The sequence below is a fragment of the Pygoscelis adeliae genome, unplaced genomic scaffold (assembly GCF_000699105.1).
Source record: "Pygoscelis adeliae isolate BGI_AS28 unplaced genomic scaffold, ASM69910v1 Scaffold25, whole genome shotgun sequence".
Classification (NCBI taxonomy): domain Eukaryota; kingdom Metazoa; phylum Chordata; class Aves; order Sphenisciformes; family Spheniscidae; genus Pygoscelis; species Pygoscelis adeliae.
Genome location: NW_008824808.1, coordinates 162,042 through 181,853, shown reverse-complemented (window position 1 = coordinate 181,853; position 19,812 = coordinate 162,042). Strand labels below are relative to the sequence as shown.

Here is a 19,812-nt window from a genome sequence, read left to right as displayed (position 1 = left end):
AAGCACTTGGGAGCTTGAGAGCTTGTGGCTTTCATCCCCTTCTGTATCAGTTTGTCTAATAAAAGGTATAAAAACCTTGCCTTGGTGTCACAACTACAGCACTACTCAGTGAAAAGCATGGATGCATACACCTAAGCATTGGAAATAAATGTGCTTTTTTATGGCATTTCATCACTCGCTAAGCAAGTGGTGGAAGCAAGAACCTTGTCAGAGAGAAGAAGGAACACAAAGACTTGTAGAAAGAAAGTGTAAAATCTGGTGCGCTCCTTAAAACAGCACATGGAGCTGCTGAGGGGGGTAACCGCATTTCCCAGCTGACTCTGCCTGAGGACAGCTGTGGTGGGAGACAAAGCCTTAGGCAGGAGCCTACAAAGGCAACACAAACTGCACACCTCTAATGGATCTGTTCTCCTTGATACAAAGCCAAAACCTATCATAGCCCTGGAATATCCCGATTTCTTGACGTGGGGAAGGCGTGACATAATTCTGGAGAGCTGGAGTGTGGACAGACCTGGACTGGGGCAAAAGCTATGTACACGGTCGAGTGCTCCCAGCTGCAGCCACCACCTTGTGCGGGAGCTCCCCACCACAGCAGGGCAGCTTGTTGTCCCTGGGCTGATGTCCATATTAGCAGAGAGCTGCTATCTATCTAAACTGTTTTAAGTTCACTCGACCTTCTGACGCAGGAAGAAGTCCATCCAGCAGACCTGAGCGGGCAGTGGGCTCCAAGTAGCTGAACACATGCTGGGACCGTCACCTCTTCCACAAGGGCGACTGTATCTGTAGCCAGAGCCTAATTGTCACGGTGGCTTCCACCATACGCAAAGGTCTCTCAAGAGGTTGTGGGGCTTGTATTGCCGGGACTGTGCACGAACACTAGGGAGTCAGTCCTGGCAGGCGCTCCACCAGCCGCAGGAATGGCTTTGCAGACAACGCTGAGGGCTCTGGAAACACCACAGGGCATGGAATTGGCACGCTCCTACTCGGCGCTCGTGCCCTGGGAAGTGCAAAAAATACAAGGCAAGTGCTAAGTTAAAGCACTTGCTCTTCCACAGGCTGGAAGATGTTCTTCAACCCACAGACAGAGGCTCATGACGAAAGGTAATGACTGACAGCATTCCTTCAACTGAAACAGGATGAGAAGATGTCAAAGCAGCAATTAAAAGTGCAGTGTTTAAAGAAGAGACAAATGAGTTGAACAGAACCACCAATATTCATTTCAGCATCGTTACATGTCTCTTAATTAGAACAGATGTCTCCCTAATCTGTGCAAAACAGAAAAGGACCCTGGAGGTCTGAAATACTGGCTCATCCACAAATATTACCACCAATTCCCATCTTCTGACAGCGAATCCACCACCTCAGACTGCGCCGAACCAAACCACCTGGCAGTTCTGGGTCCTGTCCTGCAAAGCAGGGCTTACCCTGCAGTGCCCAAAGCTCAGATGAAATCATTTTCTCCTCCTTACACCTGCAAACACCGTGTTTATCCCACCACGCACCAATAGTGCCCAGGAAATGCAAGCCTCTCATTCCCTTTGCCGCACGCATTGTAGCTACGCTTTAGCCCCTCAAAATCCCCGTTCAGTTGATTTTGCTCACAGAGAAAAGACTCCATCAGTCATCAGAGTTTGGTAAGCTCTTTAATGGCAAGCTCATGGTGTAACGACACTGCTGGATTTGATGCCTCGGTGGTGGGAGAGGAAGGAGGATCAGAAGAAAGGCAGGGCTCCACTGAAGGCTTACACCTTTTAAAGCGTTGAACAGAAGAGCAACATCTTTTGGCGACCCGTTTCACAGCTTTGTAGTCCCAAAGACAGAGAGATCTTCCAGCCAGAAAAATGGTGGAAAGCACACCAAAGACAGCCTTTGCATGGCGTGGCGCAACATGATTTCTGCTTGACGTGTTGAGTCTGACTGGTCCCTGCATTAGTAAAGGAAAACTTGACAACAACAAAAAAATTGCATTGACTGAAATCCAGAGCTGACGTTTCCACCACCACCCCCAAAGATGAAAGCAGACATCCTTTACATGCAGTGTTACTGCAGATCTTTGCCTACATGAGCAACAGCATGTCGGTACAGAAAGGGAATTTCAAAGTTCAATGTATTTTACATGAAACCGGTGAGCTTTACTGTAGTCAGCAGTAACTATTTCAAAGAAGCTTTTTTCTGCAGACAAATGAACACCCTTTTTGTTAATCTGTATATTTGTTTATGACCAAGCTCGTACTGACAGTGCAGTGCTACGCAACTCCAGAAACTGGGGTTTGCAATAATGCAGATGTGCCTTTAGGGACTGTCTTTCTTTAAAAAAAAATCAGCAATGAGAAAAAAGTCAAACATAGAGCATGTAAATGATAATCTGGCTCACTGAACGGGTGGTAGTGGGTAGGTGAAGAGGTTTCCTTTGTACACCTGCCACAGATATCAGACACCAACAACACAACTAAGTCTCAGAAGAAGTCCCATAAAAACCTGAGGTGACAGGGTCTGCCCTCAGAGTCTTTCCTATCAGAGGTAAGGACCAAATTTAAGGAATCTCTTTATTTTACTATCTGCCTTGGAAGTGACGTCCCTGAGCCTTCAGCTCCGTGGTGACTCTGCAGGGACCACCTCAAGCCCAGCCTGTTACAGGGTCCAAGAGCCGCTGCCCCAAGTCACTCCTGCCTGGCTGTCATGCGAAGGCTTCCCAGCTGCAGCTGGCTGCAGAGACAGGCTGCGGGGGAGGAGGGGAGGTCCTGCCAGAATTAAACAGATAAAAGAGAGCATTTCCCTCTGCTCAGTGATTCACAGAAAGGGGCATCCATCTAGAGCCCCTGAAGGGATCCTTCCCAATTTCCCATGTCCTGTGGCCAGACCGAAACCAGCCAGCGCCGAGAAAGAGACCTGCAGGCTGGGCCAGGCTCCCCAGCGACCGGCAGCCAGAGAGCTCTCATTTTCTGGATGCCCAGCCTGGAAAGCCTCAATGGGTCATGATTTTCACAGACTGGATTATTTAGCTAGGCATCGCTCCCTGTGAAAAGATCTTGCGTTTGGCACCTAAAATGACTGCTCTCTTCTGCATAACCCCTGTCCAGCATGGATCACTCATGGGTCCTCAAGGGATAACACCTCTCCCGTGCTACCTCATCCCCCTGTGAGAAGGTGCTGCCTGTGCAGAAAGGACAGGGCGGCTCAGTGCCACACATTGCGCTGAACTGCAGCTCTCACAGATGCACCTGGCTCCAAGCTGGGGGAGACAGGTGTAGGTGTTTCTCTCCCCGTTCCTCCACTTCCCCTCTTCTGGGAGTGGGCATGTCTGAGAACAGCGTGGTAAGGCTGGACACAGGGTAAGGATGGAAATAAGATAAGGATGGATGAAGTGGTAACCTCACCTCCTGCCACAGCTAAAGCTGACTGTGAGTAAAATAGCCATGGACTTCAGCCCTGGGTCCCTGTGAAAGATCAGGAAACATGTTAAAAGAGGCTGGGAATCTGTCCTGTATGGCAGCTTTCCAAAGCAACGTCCATAATGTTATTCCAATCACTTTCACTGTCACAGTCTCATGTCCCACCTTGCAGAGGGGGAAAGGGCAGTTACCTACTAAGCAATGCTGTAGCAGAAACTCCTCCCCGCTGCCCCCAGCCACCATCTCACACAGCACACCTTACATGGGACACAGCGCCAAGACGCAGCAGCTAGCGTGCAGGTCACTGATGCAGGAAAACTGACTCTGGCTATTCCCATCAAAAGTGGCATTCTTACGAGCGTGCGACTTTCAAAGGCACTATGCACAGAGGGAAACTGCCTGAAAACAGCCCAGAGCAGGGCAGGAGGTGGAGCTGAAGTCTGGTAGGGTTCAGGTCATGATGCTCACGGGTGTGTTATTCCCCACGTTTCTGCGAGGAAAGAGTCTGCCAATTTTTTCTCTCATGAGCAAGTCCTTTTAAGAGATGTTACTGTGCACCTAATAAAGCAGCTTCTTGCTGACTGCTGCGCCTACCTACTCACACAATATCATAAACAATAATGTTGGGGAAGAGAGGAGGAGAAGGCTTTTTAGTTTGCCTTTTCTCCATCCCTTCCTCTCTCAACCATCTCAATGCATTCATCAGGCAGGACACTAATGGAAAAACATGACCGAGCTCAAGGCCCCAGTAATGTCCAGAGCAGCTGTTTTATAAACTGCATAAGTTCAATACGCAGATACTTGGCGGGATGGTTTGGGCTGTCTCAGAAACCCCAGCATCTCTCTGAAAGGAGCCTTTCTCACTCTTGCCCCTGCTACACAAACCAGTTGTTACATTTCGGAAATCTGCCCTTCCCTCTGGCATCCCATATATTTCTCATCCCCCAAGCAGCCCTCTGCTCATTGCATTCATGCAACTCATATTCAGAAGCGCCAGTTCTGCAAGAGGATCTGCTCTGGTATGTTTATATTTAGCTAGAGCATGAAATGCCTATGAAAAAAGGGCAAGGGAAAAGGGAGACTCTTCTGCGTCCTTTCACTAATGGTTTGCTTTGAGGATAGGCAACGATGATGCATACCCACAGATCTAAAAGCACTTTATACACTGGTGGGCAAATAATACTAATGGCCCCTTTTACAAAAGGCTTAAGGTGGGACTTTCAAAAGTTACCCTGCTCCCACTGAATTTCGTGGAGGCCTGGATGCGTAACTGGAAGCCTGCCTTGAATTCCCAGCCGCTGAGATCCACCCAAAGCTCAGGGCAAGGCAATGGCAGAGCTCTGAGCCCACATCTTCTCACCGAGTCCACAGGCTTGCAAGCATTTATGCATGTGTTCGCAAATCTTGTGTCTCAGTCTGGCAGCCTAGCCACTGGGTCATGCTACCCCTAGTTAATTACTGAATGGCTACTAGCCTCAATATGTGGTGGGAGTGAGGGAAAAATAAAATACAAATAAAATATAAAAATACTTTGTAATACAACTAAACCAGTTCCGCATCTCTCACATCGTTTGGTAAGTATGAAACAAGTAACACAGTAATACAGAAATGTATTTGGTCAAAGTAAGCAATCAATATTTTTTGATAAAATACGTTCTATATTAATGCTCATTCACATTTAATACACAGGTAAATTAAATTTTCTATGTATAAAATTCCAGTTTATTCTCAGTGCTGCCTGGTCATGCTTCAGTTCAGCAGCAGGGCTCAACACATACGGCTCCCAGCAAAGTGAGAGGGGACAAGAGCACTCGGCTCTCTGCAGGACCAAGCCTCAGACATCCCCTGGAGCGCCCAGTCCTGCAGGTCCCGTTTGAACAAAATCTCGCTGGCTTCAGTGGGAATTTTGCAGGGGTGAGTGCTGCAGAAGGGCCCCCCGGCTGTCCAGCACTTGCAGTCTGGTGTGGAAGTCACCCAAATGGCATATGGCATTCCGAAAAAAAAGTGAGTTAGTGAATGCAGAAAATAATATATCTACATAATTTACAGCGTTATGTTTGCTTGCAACCATATGGATGCTCAACCGCTCATTAACAATTCAATCAATACGCAGGGAAAGGTAGCAGAGTGCAGTACATATTACAACCTCCTGTATGCAATTACAAGCACTGGATCTTAGTCCTTCCTCATTTCATGAATTCCTGCCTATCCCACTGCCACCCAGAGCCCAATTCTCCATTGAGCCTTGTGGAGTCAATCCTTCACAGCACTTAGGCCGGTTCAGATTGCGCCTGCACCTCCGCCACGGGCCCCTAACACTGTGCAAGGGGCGCAAGGCACCTTCGCCTGCGGGTCCTCAGCTACCACCCACGTCCACCTCTGCACCCTCCCCTCTGTTGTGCCGGCACTCATCTGTGCAGCCATGCGCTGAACCAGATGGCGGGACTGATGTGGCTGGAAAACTGCCTGTCCGTAAAAAGGCGGAGGGTTATTTCCCAGCCAGACCAACCCCGCAGCCCAGCTCACGATGCAGCCGTGCCCGGGGCTTGTGCAGGTGTGCGTGTGGGTGCGTGCACGTGCGTGCCGGTGCCAGCCACCTGCACCCAAGCAAAACGGGTGCAAGTGGCTAGCAAACCTGAACGGCAGGACTTTGCCCCCAGTTTGCGCTACTGCAAATTATGTCTTGCATTACGTTACAGCAGAGGAAAGTCAGCCCCAGAAGATCTACTTGTATGAGCCGCAACCAAAGGATTGGATGCTAAAAAGAGAAAGGTTCTCGTGAAGCAAGGCTCTGTTTAAGGTTATGGCATCTCTTTTAGCTGGAGAGGAAAGAAAAACTTAGGGACTTAAAGCAGGGATGGAAACCACTGGTCTTACACTTTATTTTAGTAAGCAAAAAGCCTATTGCTGCTGTACAGTGTTATACAATGAACTGCCACGGTTCTCACGTCACTAGTCCATAGAAAATGTGCTGCGACTACCATGTTTATGCCTGCATGCTGAAAGAATGTACAAAGTTGCATTAAGCTCTGTTTCTCTTCCACGTTTTTTTAATATTCTTAAACTCCAACTTTTACAGTGTTGCAAACACTTCTGTGCCTACTCAGGTACCACACACCATCCCAGTTATGGAAGGTCTTTGCCCCAGACTGGAAAAATCAAGTGCTATGCACCTCTCAAGCCATCATCAGAAATGTAAACCACCAAGAAAACTTGCTCTCTTAAGTAAAATTGAAAAAAAAGTCTTTAAAAAATCTATTGAAAAGGAGACACCGCTAAACAGGGTTTTCAAAATGGTACAAGTTGTTTCTAGGAGTTGTCCAAGCATTTTCTCTTCGCTCACTTTTTGTTTTTATAAAGCTAATTCTGTATAAAAGGGCTTTTGAAGCGTGTGACCTTCATTTCACGATTTTTAAAAAATTGGAAAAAAGGAGTAAATTTAGAAACATTTTGCTCGATTGTGGAAAACAGCTGTATTACAACAGAATCCCCTTTGCTTCTTATATTTTCAGTACAAAAGGCAAGTAAATAAAGAGACCCTGCCTCTTCACAGTCTGGCACTCATTCGAGTCACTTAAATCTACGCAAAATAGGTATAAAATACAAGGGGTCGTCTTCTCCTTTATACCAAAACCCCACCAAACCCCTCTGGAGAGCAAGTCCCCAGCTAAGTAAAACCTTATTAGTTTTATATCAGCCAAAGTAGTAGTATTTTAGCTCCCCTCCAACGAGGTGTAAATGCCCGGGCTAGCTCAAAGGCCCAGGGAGAGGAACAGGTCCAGCATAATTTTAAGAGCCAGGTGCTGGTTTATACCCTTATGGCTTCAAAGTTAAGTTGCACTTCAATTCACAATGCCACAAGGTTTGAATAATAATTTGGCAGTGTATTAAAAATAGTGAAGCTTAAAGTTGGTTGTCACACAGAAGTGGGATAGGCGATGGCTATTTTTTAATTGATTTGTAGGAAAGCAGCATTTGGATCACATGGTGTCGGAGTACCAGGGTTGGTTATAACGTGTACTGCTGATTCTGATTACTCCCAGTTATTAATCCAGCACTTGTAAACTCAGGTGTCAGTAAAACGACATTAATACGTCTGACACCAATACTCCCCTGGATTTCCCGCTTCCCATTATTTTTGTTAAGCCTTCATGTGCACTTCTGCAGTACCGACCGCTACTAAACTAGTGTTTTTCAGGAGAAATCTCTCCAAGTTTGGTACTTTGTCAAAAACCATAGCTGTTGAACTAAAAAGAAAAGCGCAGGTCGCGTTTGCTCTCTGCGCTGGTTTCCTCGGAAAGGTCACCGGTGAGGACTCAGCACTCTCACCACATGCTTCCTACATTCACGGTACTCTACATTCATGTCAGCGAACGCTACTCTTGAACACAAATCGAAGAGACAAGTCAGCGACAAAACTACTTCTAGACTGATAACGGCAGAATGCTACCAAGACAACTCCATAGAAAACCCACTGAAGCAGGAGCAAAATTCAGGTCACTTCTTAGCAAAGCTCATCACAGATTATTAGTATTAATTATTTTTTTTTTAAACCATTTTGTAAAACTTTTATCCTGGGAGCCAGATATCCCCATGTGATGCGCTAATTCGAACAGGCTAATGTGGGACCACCTGACCCCACCTGGTACCAAAGGCTTCCGAATTTTTTAGCTTCTCAGAAAATCACTGCTGACTGACACCCATCTGTTGATGATCGGCTTCTGGTTCCTCTTCTTCCACATCTGCGTTATATTCTTCAAATGCATCATCATCAACATCTGGAAGCCCAAGTAACTACAAAGAAGAGAAAATACCGTGTAATAGCGAATTACCCGCTCGTGCAGCTTCGCTGCAAATCTTCACACAATACCTAGGTGCCACTTCTTGAAAACCTCAAACCCTGGAATAACAGTATTGCATAACGATCTCGGCTCTCTTTCGCTCCCTCCTGTGACAGAGAAAGATTTGAAAATGCATCCTCACACCAAATTAACTGCTCGGAGACCGGAAGATAAATAAAACCAAAGCAAAGCACTTGCAAAAAGCTTCGCATTCTTCCCTGAGGTCATATCATGAATTGCTGAGTGTTTAGACTTGGCAGTGGTTTAACTTCAGAAAGAACCATGATAATACTGCAGCAGTAGTTATCTCGGTTTAAGATTGTGTTCGGCAACCCTACAAAAGCCAAAGAAGAAAGCATCCTCATGCAGAACAGGCTAGTATGGAGTAGGCAAGGAGTCCCTAAAAACCTAAAGATCCCACCACATTAAGTGCTTCTCTTTTACCCTTCACTCCATCGCACCAGATGAAGCCTTGCACGCTGGGTGAAGCCCTTGCAGTGAGAAATACTGTGTGTTCAACTCAAAATTGCCCGAGTCCCTTTAAATTTCTGCAAATTAGATTTGGGCTTGTGAAGAACGGCCAGCCCATCTTCCTTGTACAATGTGAAGAACGGCCAGCCCATCTTCCTTGTACAATGTCTGGATGCTTCCACCTGATGGCTCCGATCACTGCAACGGCACTTGTTCGCTACAGGAAAAGGAGCCAACAGAGACGTTTGAACTTTTCCCCTTTCCTCCAAAAGGTTGCCAAGCCAACAGAAGTCAGGAAGACAGATAAACCAAATAATAGTCAAAATAATGCATCTGTTGTGGAAAACTCATATTAGAGTCCTACACTTGCAGCTATTAATATACACAAAGCAAAATCACATGCCAGGCATTATTGAGAATACCATGTATTTAGCTTGCCAGGGCTGGAAGAGCAGCACAGATGCATGCAACACTCTGTTTGGAGAGTGACGCAGCTGTTAGCTCTCAAAAGAGGCAAAACCCAGAAAAATCGGGAGGAGAGCGACACTCGCTAGGTGGTAGCATGAAAATGAGAAGGCTATGACGAGGCAGATTTTTAGGGACCTAAACTAATTTGGTCTGTGATCAACATTCAAAATTATTCAGTGGGTACAAAGACAATGTACAGAATTAGCCTCTGGGTCCAATAAAGCTTGTATTCCTCACTGCCACTGGGAGAAAAACAGCTTTTTAGTTACAGGGTTTCTTCAGGAGGGAAATGGAAGGAGAATTTGCTGACTAAACCCCCTCCTTCGCGTTTTAAAAATACTTACGGAGAGACCCCCAGCTGAAAATGTTCTTGTTTTCTGAGCAGAACAAAGAGTAAATATTCCTATGCATACATATTTTTCAAATCAAATGCTTAACTGAACGTGACACTACTTGGTTCATTTTCAGGATGCGGGGGTTTTGTTTCACGTTGAAGCTAAAATTAAAATACTCAGTTTTTAAAATGCAAAAGTAAGGCCTCTAGACTTTCTTATCCACCAGTATTATTTTTGCTAAACTGATCTGGTGTATTCAAATTAAATGTGAGTGTTGTACTGCTCTGTTTATATCACCCAGCAGAATGAGCTTTGATCACATTTTTTTTGCCCAGCTGTAGTTATAATTCCTCCTTGATTTGCGGGGAAATGAGCCGCGTGAGTCTTCATTTCATGGGATACTGTAAGCCTTTCCTGTGCAAAATTAACACAGAAAACACAACATACACCACGAGAACTGCAAAGACACGCACGATCCCGAAGGATGGGGAGCACGTCCTGCTTTTCACACATCGACTCTCCCTTCGCCCTTGGGAAACCCAGCTCTCCTCTCCCTGGCACAGCGTAAATTAAAGAGTGATGCTGCTGACAAACGGTTTTACAGAGCGTAGGAAGGATGGGGATGGGATGGGATGGGATGGGATGGGATGGGATGGGATGGGATGGGATGGGATGGGATGTTCCTCCAAGAGAGGTGCAGTTTTGTTCTCTCACGGACACTTTAGGATCTTCCAAGGCACCGAGGACCTCAACCATGCAGGTCCTGCTTTTAGGGGTTGCATCTCGTCACTTCCCCCAGGACTACAGTCCCTCACCGCTGTTAACCCCTTACTGCTCTCTGGACTGCAGTGACAAATCAGCCCACACCTTGACCCCAAGGAGGGAGGATCAGGGTCCAAAGTGCAGGGAGCTCTACAAACATTGGGTCAAAGCAGAAGGAGGGTGTACAAAAGACGAGGACAAAATAAGATGATGAAGGTGGCCTGAGTTGACCCTAGACCAACTCTCACCTTGTCTTCTTTCAAAGACACTAGTTTCTGCTTCTAGTCCATATCTACTTCATACATTAAAAGTATCAGCTATGTGCCAGACTTGAAAGCACTTTAATGGAGAGCAAAAACAAGGAGGAAAGAGGTAAAACAGGAAAGGGGTGTAGAAGGAGAGAGCTGATCCATTAGCCAAACAGCCAAGGGGAGCAAAACTGCCAGGTGGGGATGCGTGGGGAGGAGGAGGACAGCAGGGTGGTGAGGAGGGAGGGAGGACAACAACCAGCAGCAGCACTGCCTGAACTACATCTGTTTATTCCATCTGGAGGTAAAGGAGAGGTCACTGGGACATGTATGAATTCAATGAATATAGGATAAATGGCTTTTACACTGCAGAATCCCCAGTTCAGATGTAGGCTTTTTAGGTTGAAGGTAAGCTCAATGCGGGAGCCCTGGAATTTGCTGCTGAATTGTACTACTCATCTTTTGGTTCTCTGCAAACTCTGCCAGTTGGCGTGATGTCCCTCAGGCATTTTTTATTTTTTGTCTTTCTTAACTCTTTCAAAGTGCCCTGATTTTATACAAATAACCTAGTAGTTTTTAAGTCACGAAAGCAGAGTGACATTGCCTCCTACCAAAAGCTGACATACAAGCACACTGAAAAATAAACCAAGTACAAGACCGAGCTTTAGCGGTCCACACGATGCTACACTAGAGATAACGTGGTTCTGTTGAACCCTGGTGTGAAGGGCTTAGTCTCCAGGCAGACGTGCTTACAAGCACCAGCATGGACACCTCTGGCACCAGAGAGACAAGGGCGTCGGAGGAGCTGGGATGCTCTGAGGCAAATAGTGGTATTTGAGCCCAGTGCTACTGATATCACTTCATGTACCTGCGTGGTGCCTGGCACTTTTGGATGCTCCCTGAATGAGTGGGTAATAAGGCAAATCACAGAGTTTTGTGGAAACTGACCCAGGAAGGCAGTAATGGACAGAGACAACATCCCCACCACCACCTTCAGTAAAGAAACTGCTTGACCTTGTCTACAGCAGGATTTAGAGGTGTGGTTTAGCTGTCGCAGGTTGACCAACACTTTTTAAAAGCCTCATCTAAATATCCCGCCCTGGCACTGTGTTTATGCCCATAAAACATAAGGGAGAGAAGCCTGAGAGCAGCGAGGGCTGGTGAGATGAGGCCTCATTGCCTCCTGAGCCCTGGGAAGAGTGGCGAGCGGAGGGAAATCTCTGTCTCTCACTGAGAAGGATGCTAACCGCTGGGCATCCCCGTTCTCACCACCTCCGAAACACGGGGCCCAGCAGTGTGAACAGCCAGTCCCTTCCCACGCCGCAGCCCCAGGGTAAGCCTGCAGAGGCACAGCTGGGCTGTTATCACCAATGTGTGGAGCAGGGCTGAGATGAGTTACTGGGCGAAAATTCGTCCAGGAACCTTTGGTTAAGGGAGGGCAGGTGCTCTTGCCATGCACGAGGGCATGGAGAGCTGCAGATGCACCACCGGTGTCTCCGCCTAAACATTTCCCTTCAAAGGACCCCAACAAAGTCTTTCAAAACCGTCTAATAATCTTGGATGTCTGGCTGGAAATACTGAAATGGAAAAGACTTTCAGAAAGTACTTACCAAGCACATGCTAAAAACCTGGCCCCTCCTCAGTGTCTCAGGCTGAATAGCCAGGACAATTCAGAAGAGCCCGGTCTGACCTTCAGCACCAGTTTTTCCTAAACTGCCATTTTTCAAACTGAAATTTGCCAGACCGGTTTCCAACAGCAGACTTGGCTGGGATAGTGGAGAAGAAATGCCCTGCAAATGCACTGTTACCGCCATGCTCACGGCAAGGTGGTTTCATTAGCAAAACAGGTCCAGCAGAGAAAGGATGGGGAACAGTGCAAAGTAAGGCCAAGGAAATAATTCCCCCATACTGAGGAAAAGCAGTTTTGTTCTGGGAAAGGCCTGAGGGTGTAGAATAACTGTTTCCATACATCTACTGTAACACCCATCACTTTTTAAAATCTATCCTACCATGCATGTGCTATTTTTAATAATTACAATAAGGGCAAAATGTCAATACATTCTTTATTAGACTTGCCTACACACAACCATACCTTGAATGATAAAACCGGTTTTGTTACGCTGATGCAAATCACTCAATACTAGGTCAAAGGAGAATCTGAGAGACTTAATCTTTGTCGTACATCCAAGAGAAAATGAAGAGGTACTTGACTACAGTCTGCAAGAGGTCTCTGACAATTGAGGACACCGCTCTTGAGCAGACAAAAGCATAATGAAATTCAACAGTTAGGAAGCAAAACTAGAAAAATGCAGATTGTAAATAAAAGTTTTTCCCAGGAGCATAACTAATGATGAGAAGAAAAAGCGCCCAGTAGTGTTGTATCCTTTAAGTCACCTGAAGACTTTACATCATGACTGGGTGTCTTTGGAAAAGAGATGCTCCAGCTCAACCACAATTTTTGTGCTTGGTGGTAGGAACCATGGGGTGAAATGTGATGTATTAACGAAGGGCACAGACTAAATGAGCATAATGGTTCCCCTTGCTTTGAACCTTTTTATTCTGAAGAGTAGCTTAACTTGGTTTGACTGAAGCCAATTTCTCAGCAACTTAAGCTATGCTGAAGTAAATGTGGTTTAAATGAAATAAGTGATCTGTACCAATTTAATTAAGTCTTTTTGAAGTCCTCTTTAGTTAAACCAATGGAAGTTTCTCCTCAAAGACACAGCTTTTCTGAGCGGGAGAAAACAGATATGAAGATCCAAGAGCCGAATACTGTTCTGGGAAACGTATTTATATTTTTGTATGTTTTCACAATTACAAGCAGCTGTACTGACGGATCAGATTTCCAGTCCTTTCTAAGAAAAGTGTGCATCTGTTCTATTTATTTCCAGTCTCTCAAAGGATTCTTTAAAACGATGCTCTTTTATGTCGACCAGCTGTGGCGGTCCACGGCAAGGCAATGCAAGGGTGTAACACAGGGAGGGCCGGTGTTTTCATATCGGCGCTCCAGGCCCTCCCTTTTGCTCTAAATACTTGGGATACATTTTCAGCCTTCTCAATTAGCCAGAAAAAGAGAGGAGGAAAAAATGGCTACATTTTCAGTTGAGTTTAAAAATGTCCATCGGTCAGCTTTCCCATAGACATCACGGGAGCATGGCGCTGGCAACGAACCTCTGCTCTGCTTTGCACCAGCCCCTTACCCAGCCCAAGGCTCTCAAAAGGAGAGGCTGTGCAACGGGAGGATTTGGGAAAAATGAAGGACAACAGCCAGCCTAAGTCACCTCACCCTGATGCAACCCAGGCTTTGACCCAAATCTTAGTGTTAAACAAGGACAGAGAAAGCTGAATAGCAGCAAAACAGAAAAAAACATGCCCCCTCCCCACAAAACCCAGCTTCTGCTCCAACCTCTTCTCAAGCAGTGACCAAACTGGCGTTTGCAAATACCAAGTGGCAACCATCCTAACAGCAACATCTGGACCGCTTGGGGGAAAAAAAAGCCAACCCTAAAATAAAACAAGCCACTCAGAGGAGAAACCATATTTCCAGCTTCCCAGAGGTTTACTCTCGCTACTCAGATCCTCGCAAAACTCCCCAGTTCCAGTGCCAGGAAATAACTCCGCCACAAAGTCCCGCGGCGCTGACTCGCATCCCGTTCCTTGGAGTCAGCACTGCATCAGCAGGACGGGAGCCCCTGCGCAGCTGGGGAGCCGGTGCCACCGGCTGGCGCACCAGTTGGCCTCCCACCCCGCGCGGGAATCTCATCCTCTCAAACGCAGAGATGGAAATAAAAAGGCAGCTGGCTTCCAAGAAACAATTTCCAATCGCCTGATAGTAGCTTATGTGCTAACACCCCTGCACCCAGGCAGCTGACTGGAGATGTAAGTCCCTGCAGAAGAAAAACCACCTTGCTCCATCCAGTGCTATCCTATTAAAAGTCACAGGTAACTGTCAATGTTTAGAAGTAAAAAACAGGCACTTACAGGTCTGAAGGATTTGAAGACTTTTTCCAATATTTCATGGAGTGTCTTTTTCCCACAGGAGGAGATGTAATCCTGTGCGAGCTGCAGAAAAGGTAAGCAGTCCTCGCTTTCGCTCCACACGTGCTGAAAGCCAACAGCAACACAAGAAAAGGCATTAACAGGAATTCACGCCAGCCTTTCCACATGATTTTATAAGGAGACATGTTGTAAACATCTGCCAAAGTACACTGCGCCTCCTGCAGTTCAGACCTGCACTGGGGACGGGCACTGCAGGCTGTTTCAGAAGCCACGCTTCTGAGGAGGAACCTTGATTTTATTAACACAATGCATCAGAAAGCAGGGAAATCGATCCAGAAGAGAAAAGGCCTTATGACTGCACCAGCAATGAAGGGTAAGCACACCTTGGGCATGAGCATTTTATGAGTAAAGGTGTTTTCGTTTGACATCAGCCCTGCTCAGACCTGGAAGTCACGTTGGGTTTTCTCTTCTTCTGCATCATCCGCTGCAATGAAGCCCTCAGGAAGAGCTAAAGCATCTCTTCGTCTTCCTGGCGTTAGTGCAAGCATGATGCGACCCTGGAGGTGGAACTTGATGTGTAATTCTCTTGACGATGCAGAAGAAAAGATGCAAAATATACCCGCAGGTTAGACACAGAGCCAAGGACAGACGTTTGGGCATTCACAACATCCTGACACTTCATGCCTCCCTCCCTGATTTGAGGTTTACTCCTCCTAGACCCGAATCTTCTCTTCCCGGGCAGGCACATTTAAACCCATTTGGGATATTCCTCTTGTCTTGCTCTTGCTTCGGAGATGCTGGTTCCCCAGCCTGGCTCTGTGAAGCCTCTCCCGAAATTGATGCTTGTTCTGTTGCCACGAGGTTGTTTGAAACAGAGCTGGTGAGCGATGGTGGAAGCACTCAGGCAACAATGTTCTTGCACACAAGGGCAGCACTCAGCACAAGCTAATGCGTACTTTTAAAGACCTTCTTTTTGAAAACTTTGTGCATGGGACTGTCTTAGGCAGTCTGCTACACAGAGAAGCGTAATACTGCAAAATTGGCTTGAGACTCTTACATCTCTATTTTGGCACAGCAGCTCTTTTCCCCAAAGTGCCGTGCAGCTTTTTACTGTGCTATAAACAGTAGGTTATGCTTAAACAAGGAAAAGAGGAGGGTCTCTTTGAAGCTTAACTAACATTCAGGGCAAGAGTCAGAACGACAGATGTTTCAATCCCTAACATAAGGCCTGCATGTCGCCTTCCTGTTCAGTGGCAAATACCTGCCAGGGATGCAGTTTTACACCGATCGAAAGAAAACACTACTTAACATCACCTAAGCCGCATCTTTAAGACGAAAACTGTAACTGCCTTGCTATGAACCTCACTTGACCTACATTTTCTTTGCTGCTTGTTGCATTTTACAAGCATAAACATAGTGAAATGTTTTGTTATGAAAAGAGCCCTGCTTTACTGAGCAGGTTCTGCTCTTTCCATATAACCAGAGTCATCTCTTAACCAGCCTGGCAATAAAAATAAGTTCTTTACAGTCTTGCCAACTCTCAAAGGCACATACCACAAGTCTCATCATACTTCATGCCATCTTAGAGTCACGGGCCTTGTAGTCCTATAAATATACAACCAAATCTCAGCTTCTGTTTACAAAAAAAAATAAATACATGTCTGCACTTTGTGATTTCTATGGCCTAAAAAGGCAGAAGGTACATGAAGTGAGCTCAAATGAACCCTCTTTAAAATATCAAATGAACACTTTCAAATCACAACATTTTAAGAACAGCCTCGAGATTTTGGAGGTCTGGCCCACAATTTCTTAATACTTGGGGTTAGCAATAACAGTTTGGCTACTTCTAATCCTTGCGTCAAACTTAAGAGCTGGATGTTGCAGCTTGGCAATTCATGGCTGTTGTAATTGTTTATATGTATAAAATGATTATGACAGCTAACATCCTGATTCTTGTTTAAATTGTGGCTTCTTTTGACTACCAGAGCTATACACAGGAGCTTCCACATCAATGAAAATCAGGCCCTGCCCTTTTATAAATAATAGCTAGTTCGTTCCCGGGGAAAGTTAACCCCATGTTGTCCTATCATGTTTTTACAGTCTCTTTTCAAGCTGCATCATGTTTTAGACTCCAGTGTGAATTTGTCAGCAGTAGCACAGAGTAAGATGATCTAGCACGAGGGGAAAACCTAAGTGAGTAACTTGATCATTGAGCCTTTGAAGAGACTTTTGCATAGCATTGTAAGGCAATAAGCAAGTAAGGCTTCCAACTGAATTTCCACGTCTGCGGAAGATTTAAAACTTTGGCTGCAGCAACACACACACTATGAATGGTCTCACGTGTCATTAGTGCATACATCTCATTCGGAAACGGCTTGATTTCATCTTCCTCCCAAGAAAAATCCTTAACCGTAACAATGACCAGGGTTATAACACCTATATATTCAGCTGCATCAACAGTCCTCTGTGGATCTTCAGCTCTGCACTGAGGCAGTGCAGGAACTGAGTCTCACCACTGACTCACACATCTCCAGAGGAACCTGCAAAAGGAATTTTGGCTTCTCCAAATAAAAATAAACATAATTTGAGGATTCAGCTCTTGGTCAGAAAGTTAGAGCAGTCAGTGAGGCTCCACATACGGAGATGCTTTTCCTGGAAAAACCCTGACGCCCGAGAATCTCTTTGCAGTGGGAGAAGCGGGCTGCTGGCAAACCAGTGGACCACAGCGCTCGGCCGTGGCTGCGCAATTAAAAAAAATATTAACCTCATCATCTGAGTATGTGTTTTCCAAGCTTGCCCAGTTCTGCTCACGGTTGCTTTGTGTCACTACAAAAGCACACAGCCACTAATTTCCACCTCAGCTGACCTAGGATCATGGTTGAATTATTTAGTTCAGCATCTACACACAGCACATAGCTGAGGCAATTCATAGGGTTGCATCTGGAGGGGTTTGCTTTTCCTCACGCCTTTAGATGATTCAGTGTTGCTGGATGACAGAGTCACTTGCTGGACCACCTTTTTCTAACCAGCCCACCTGCTGAGCGTGGCAGCAAAACTTTTTCTTTGTGGGGATAATTCGACTTGCAGAAAATATTCAGACTCGCTGACTGAGTTCTGAAATATTTTACAGGAAATCTTGCATCAGGGTGGCATCATATTTTTATTTGCTTTATTGGTTACTTTGAATAGCAGCAATAACACAGTGACAAAACAAATGACAGACTATAAGGAAAAGCGTCGCAACCCTCACGCTCATTGGTTATGGATATACAAGTCCAATTAATTTTTTGAGAACACCATGAGCCTCAGGAGCTAAATTATACGTAGTTCAGCTATCTAAAATGCGCATTCAGAGAGTTTTAGTGTCCGGGCGGTACTGAAAATGCCAACAGGCATCTAGATGGGTCTTCTGCATCCCTAGCATGTTAGAAACCTGGCCCAAAGATACCTTTACAGGAAATTAAAATTATATTATTGTTGTGATCTGGAATCTCTGATTTTATACAAAATTCAGAGTTATTCTCCACCAGATTGCATCTTGGCAACCTTTCCATGTTTTTCTCCTCCTCCCTTTTAAGTTCATCATGCTCATCATTTCCTCCTCACAAGTGGGTTATCATGGACTTCTGGCACCTCCTACATAGCTTTTTAAGTCGCATTATTATGAAATGAAGATGTAAAGAAAGAGTACAAGAATACCAGGCACCAGATGCTTATTAAATGTGAGGCTCCTTTATAAGAGTCAGAGGGTGCAAAAAGGCTGTAAAATGTGCCACTGTGAATTCTGTTTATATTTACTCACTTTCACACTCCATTGTGTTACTGGAGCCATGCAACAAGGCTCAAGTGCAAATGAGATCAGTCCCCTGGCTTGTATTAAGTCTCCTTAAAATAAACTTTAGCCTGCAATTGCACGTAGAAAGGAAACTTATCTCCTGGAACATAAAAAAAGCAAAATGACTGCAAAAAAACAGGAGAGCCAAGCTGGGAGCAGAAATGAAGTCCCACAGTGCTCTAGGAGCAGAAAACACGATGCTGGTGAATCAGCTCATTAGTGGTTCTTAATTGCATTAAAGAGACACCATCAACAGGAAAAGAATTAAGAATGACACCTATCTGCCTGTCTTAAAAGTATTATTACTACAAAAAGTGCCGTAAGTAATAATGCCAAAAAAAGACAGAAGAAAACACTGCTTCTAGTTTTCCACTGTTCACGTTCTGCATTTGACAGGAGTTGGCCCTTCTGCTGAGTTTTACTGTTGGCGGCTCTGGGTGGGGAGTCCTTTCCACAGCAAGCCTGGAATGAAAATATTTGCCAAAAAAAAAGGGAAAATGTGGTTGCAAACCCACAAAAACTGGCCAGTGTTGGAAGCATGGGAATAGGATCTGAAACTGCTTAAGATTTTTTTTAAAGTTGACTAGATTTTGTTTTGAAAGAGTTCACTCAGTTATTGAGCAGTGTATAAAGAAACAATACAAGTCTAAGAAAAACAATGACCTTTCTTTGCAATTTCCAGTATCATTAGCATCAAATCACAGCTTTAGCCTAGTCCTGCATTGGATTCATACGTATCCCTGCTTAAGAGTCCAGCAGGCATGGCCCTTTTTGGGCACAGGCACCTCTAGAAGGGAACGAGCGTCGGGGTTTGACAGGCTCATAGGCGCTGGGAAGATGGGTGTGCAGGGCTAGTCCGACCATGGACCAGGAGAATCCACACCCAGAGATGCTTCACTGCCACGGCTGGGACTGCGGCCGAAGGTCTCATGTATCCCTGGACAGATGCATAACTAAACTCCAGATAACTTCTTAATTCAGCATGACCATCTGCCCGACACAATAAACAAATGTCCTGCTCGCTGAGATTTGTGGTCTGGGAGAAGCTCTTTGTTTCCATGAATGCATCTGTCAAATGGGTTCATACTGCACTTACCTGTTGGAAAGGGAATTAATGAACATTTGTCAAGCAGGTCGAGGGATGAAAGTTGCTCCGGGAAGGGAAGGACCTACAACATTCCTACAATAATGGTCTGTGCTAGGAGCTATTTAAAAAAAAAAAAAAAAAAAAATCCTTTCATTGCAGTTAACTGGAGCTTTGCAGGTTACAAACGCCGTGGCGAGGTGCCGCTTTTCGGTAACTCTTCTTGCACTTCTGCTCACCACCGGGAGGGCTGAGGGGGAGGGGAACAACCCACCCCCCCCATCCCAAAGCCACGGGTTGTTTTGCCGGTGCCATTTCTGCACAAACTTGCCGCTGAACTCCGCGAGGGGCGGGGAGGGGACGCGGCGGCGCCAGGC

The 19,812-nt window shown here is 45.7% G+C and overlaps 1 protein-coding gene across 1 annotated transcript; it reads right to left on the bottom strand.

The window, feature by feature from the left end:
• Window positions 1-7,744: 7,744 nt before the first annotated feature.
• Window positions 7,745-15,064, bottom strand: MTURN (maturin, neural progenitor differentiation regulator homolog (Xenopus)). Its single transcript, XM_009324198.1, has 3 exons — window positions 14,960-15,064; window positions 14,499-14,621; window positions 7,745-8,186 (listed from the first exon to the last, which is right to left on the bottom strand). The coding sequence occupies exons 1-3, from the start codon at window positions 15,062-15,064 to the stop codon at window positions 8,076-8,078; spliced, it is 339 nt and encodes a 112-aa protein (XP_009322473.1). The 3' UTR covers window positions 7,745-8,075.
• Window positions 15,065-19,812: the final 4,748 nt, after the last annotated feature.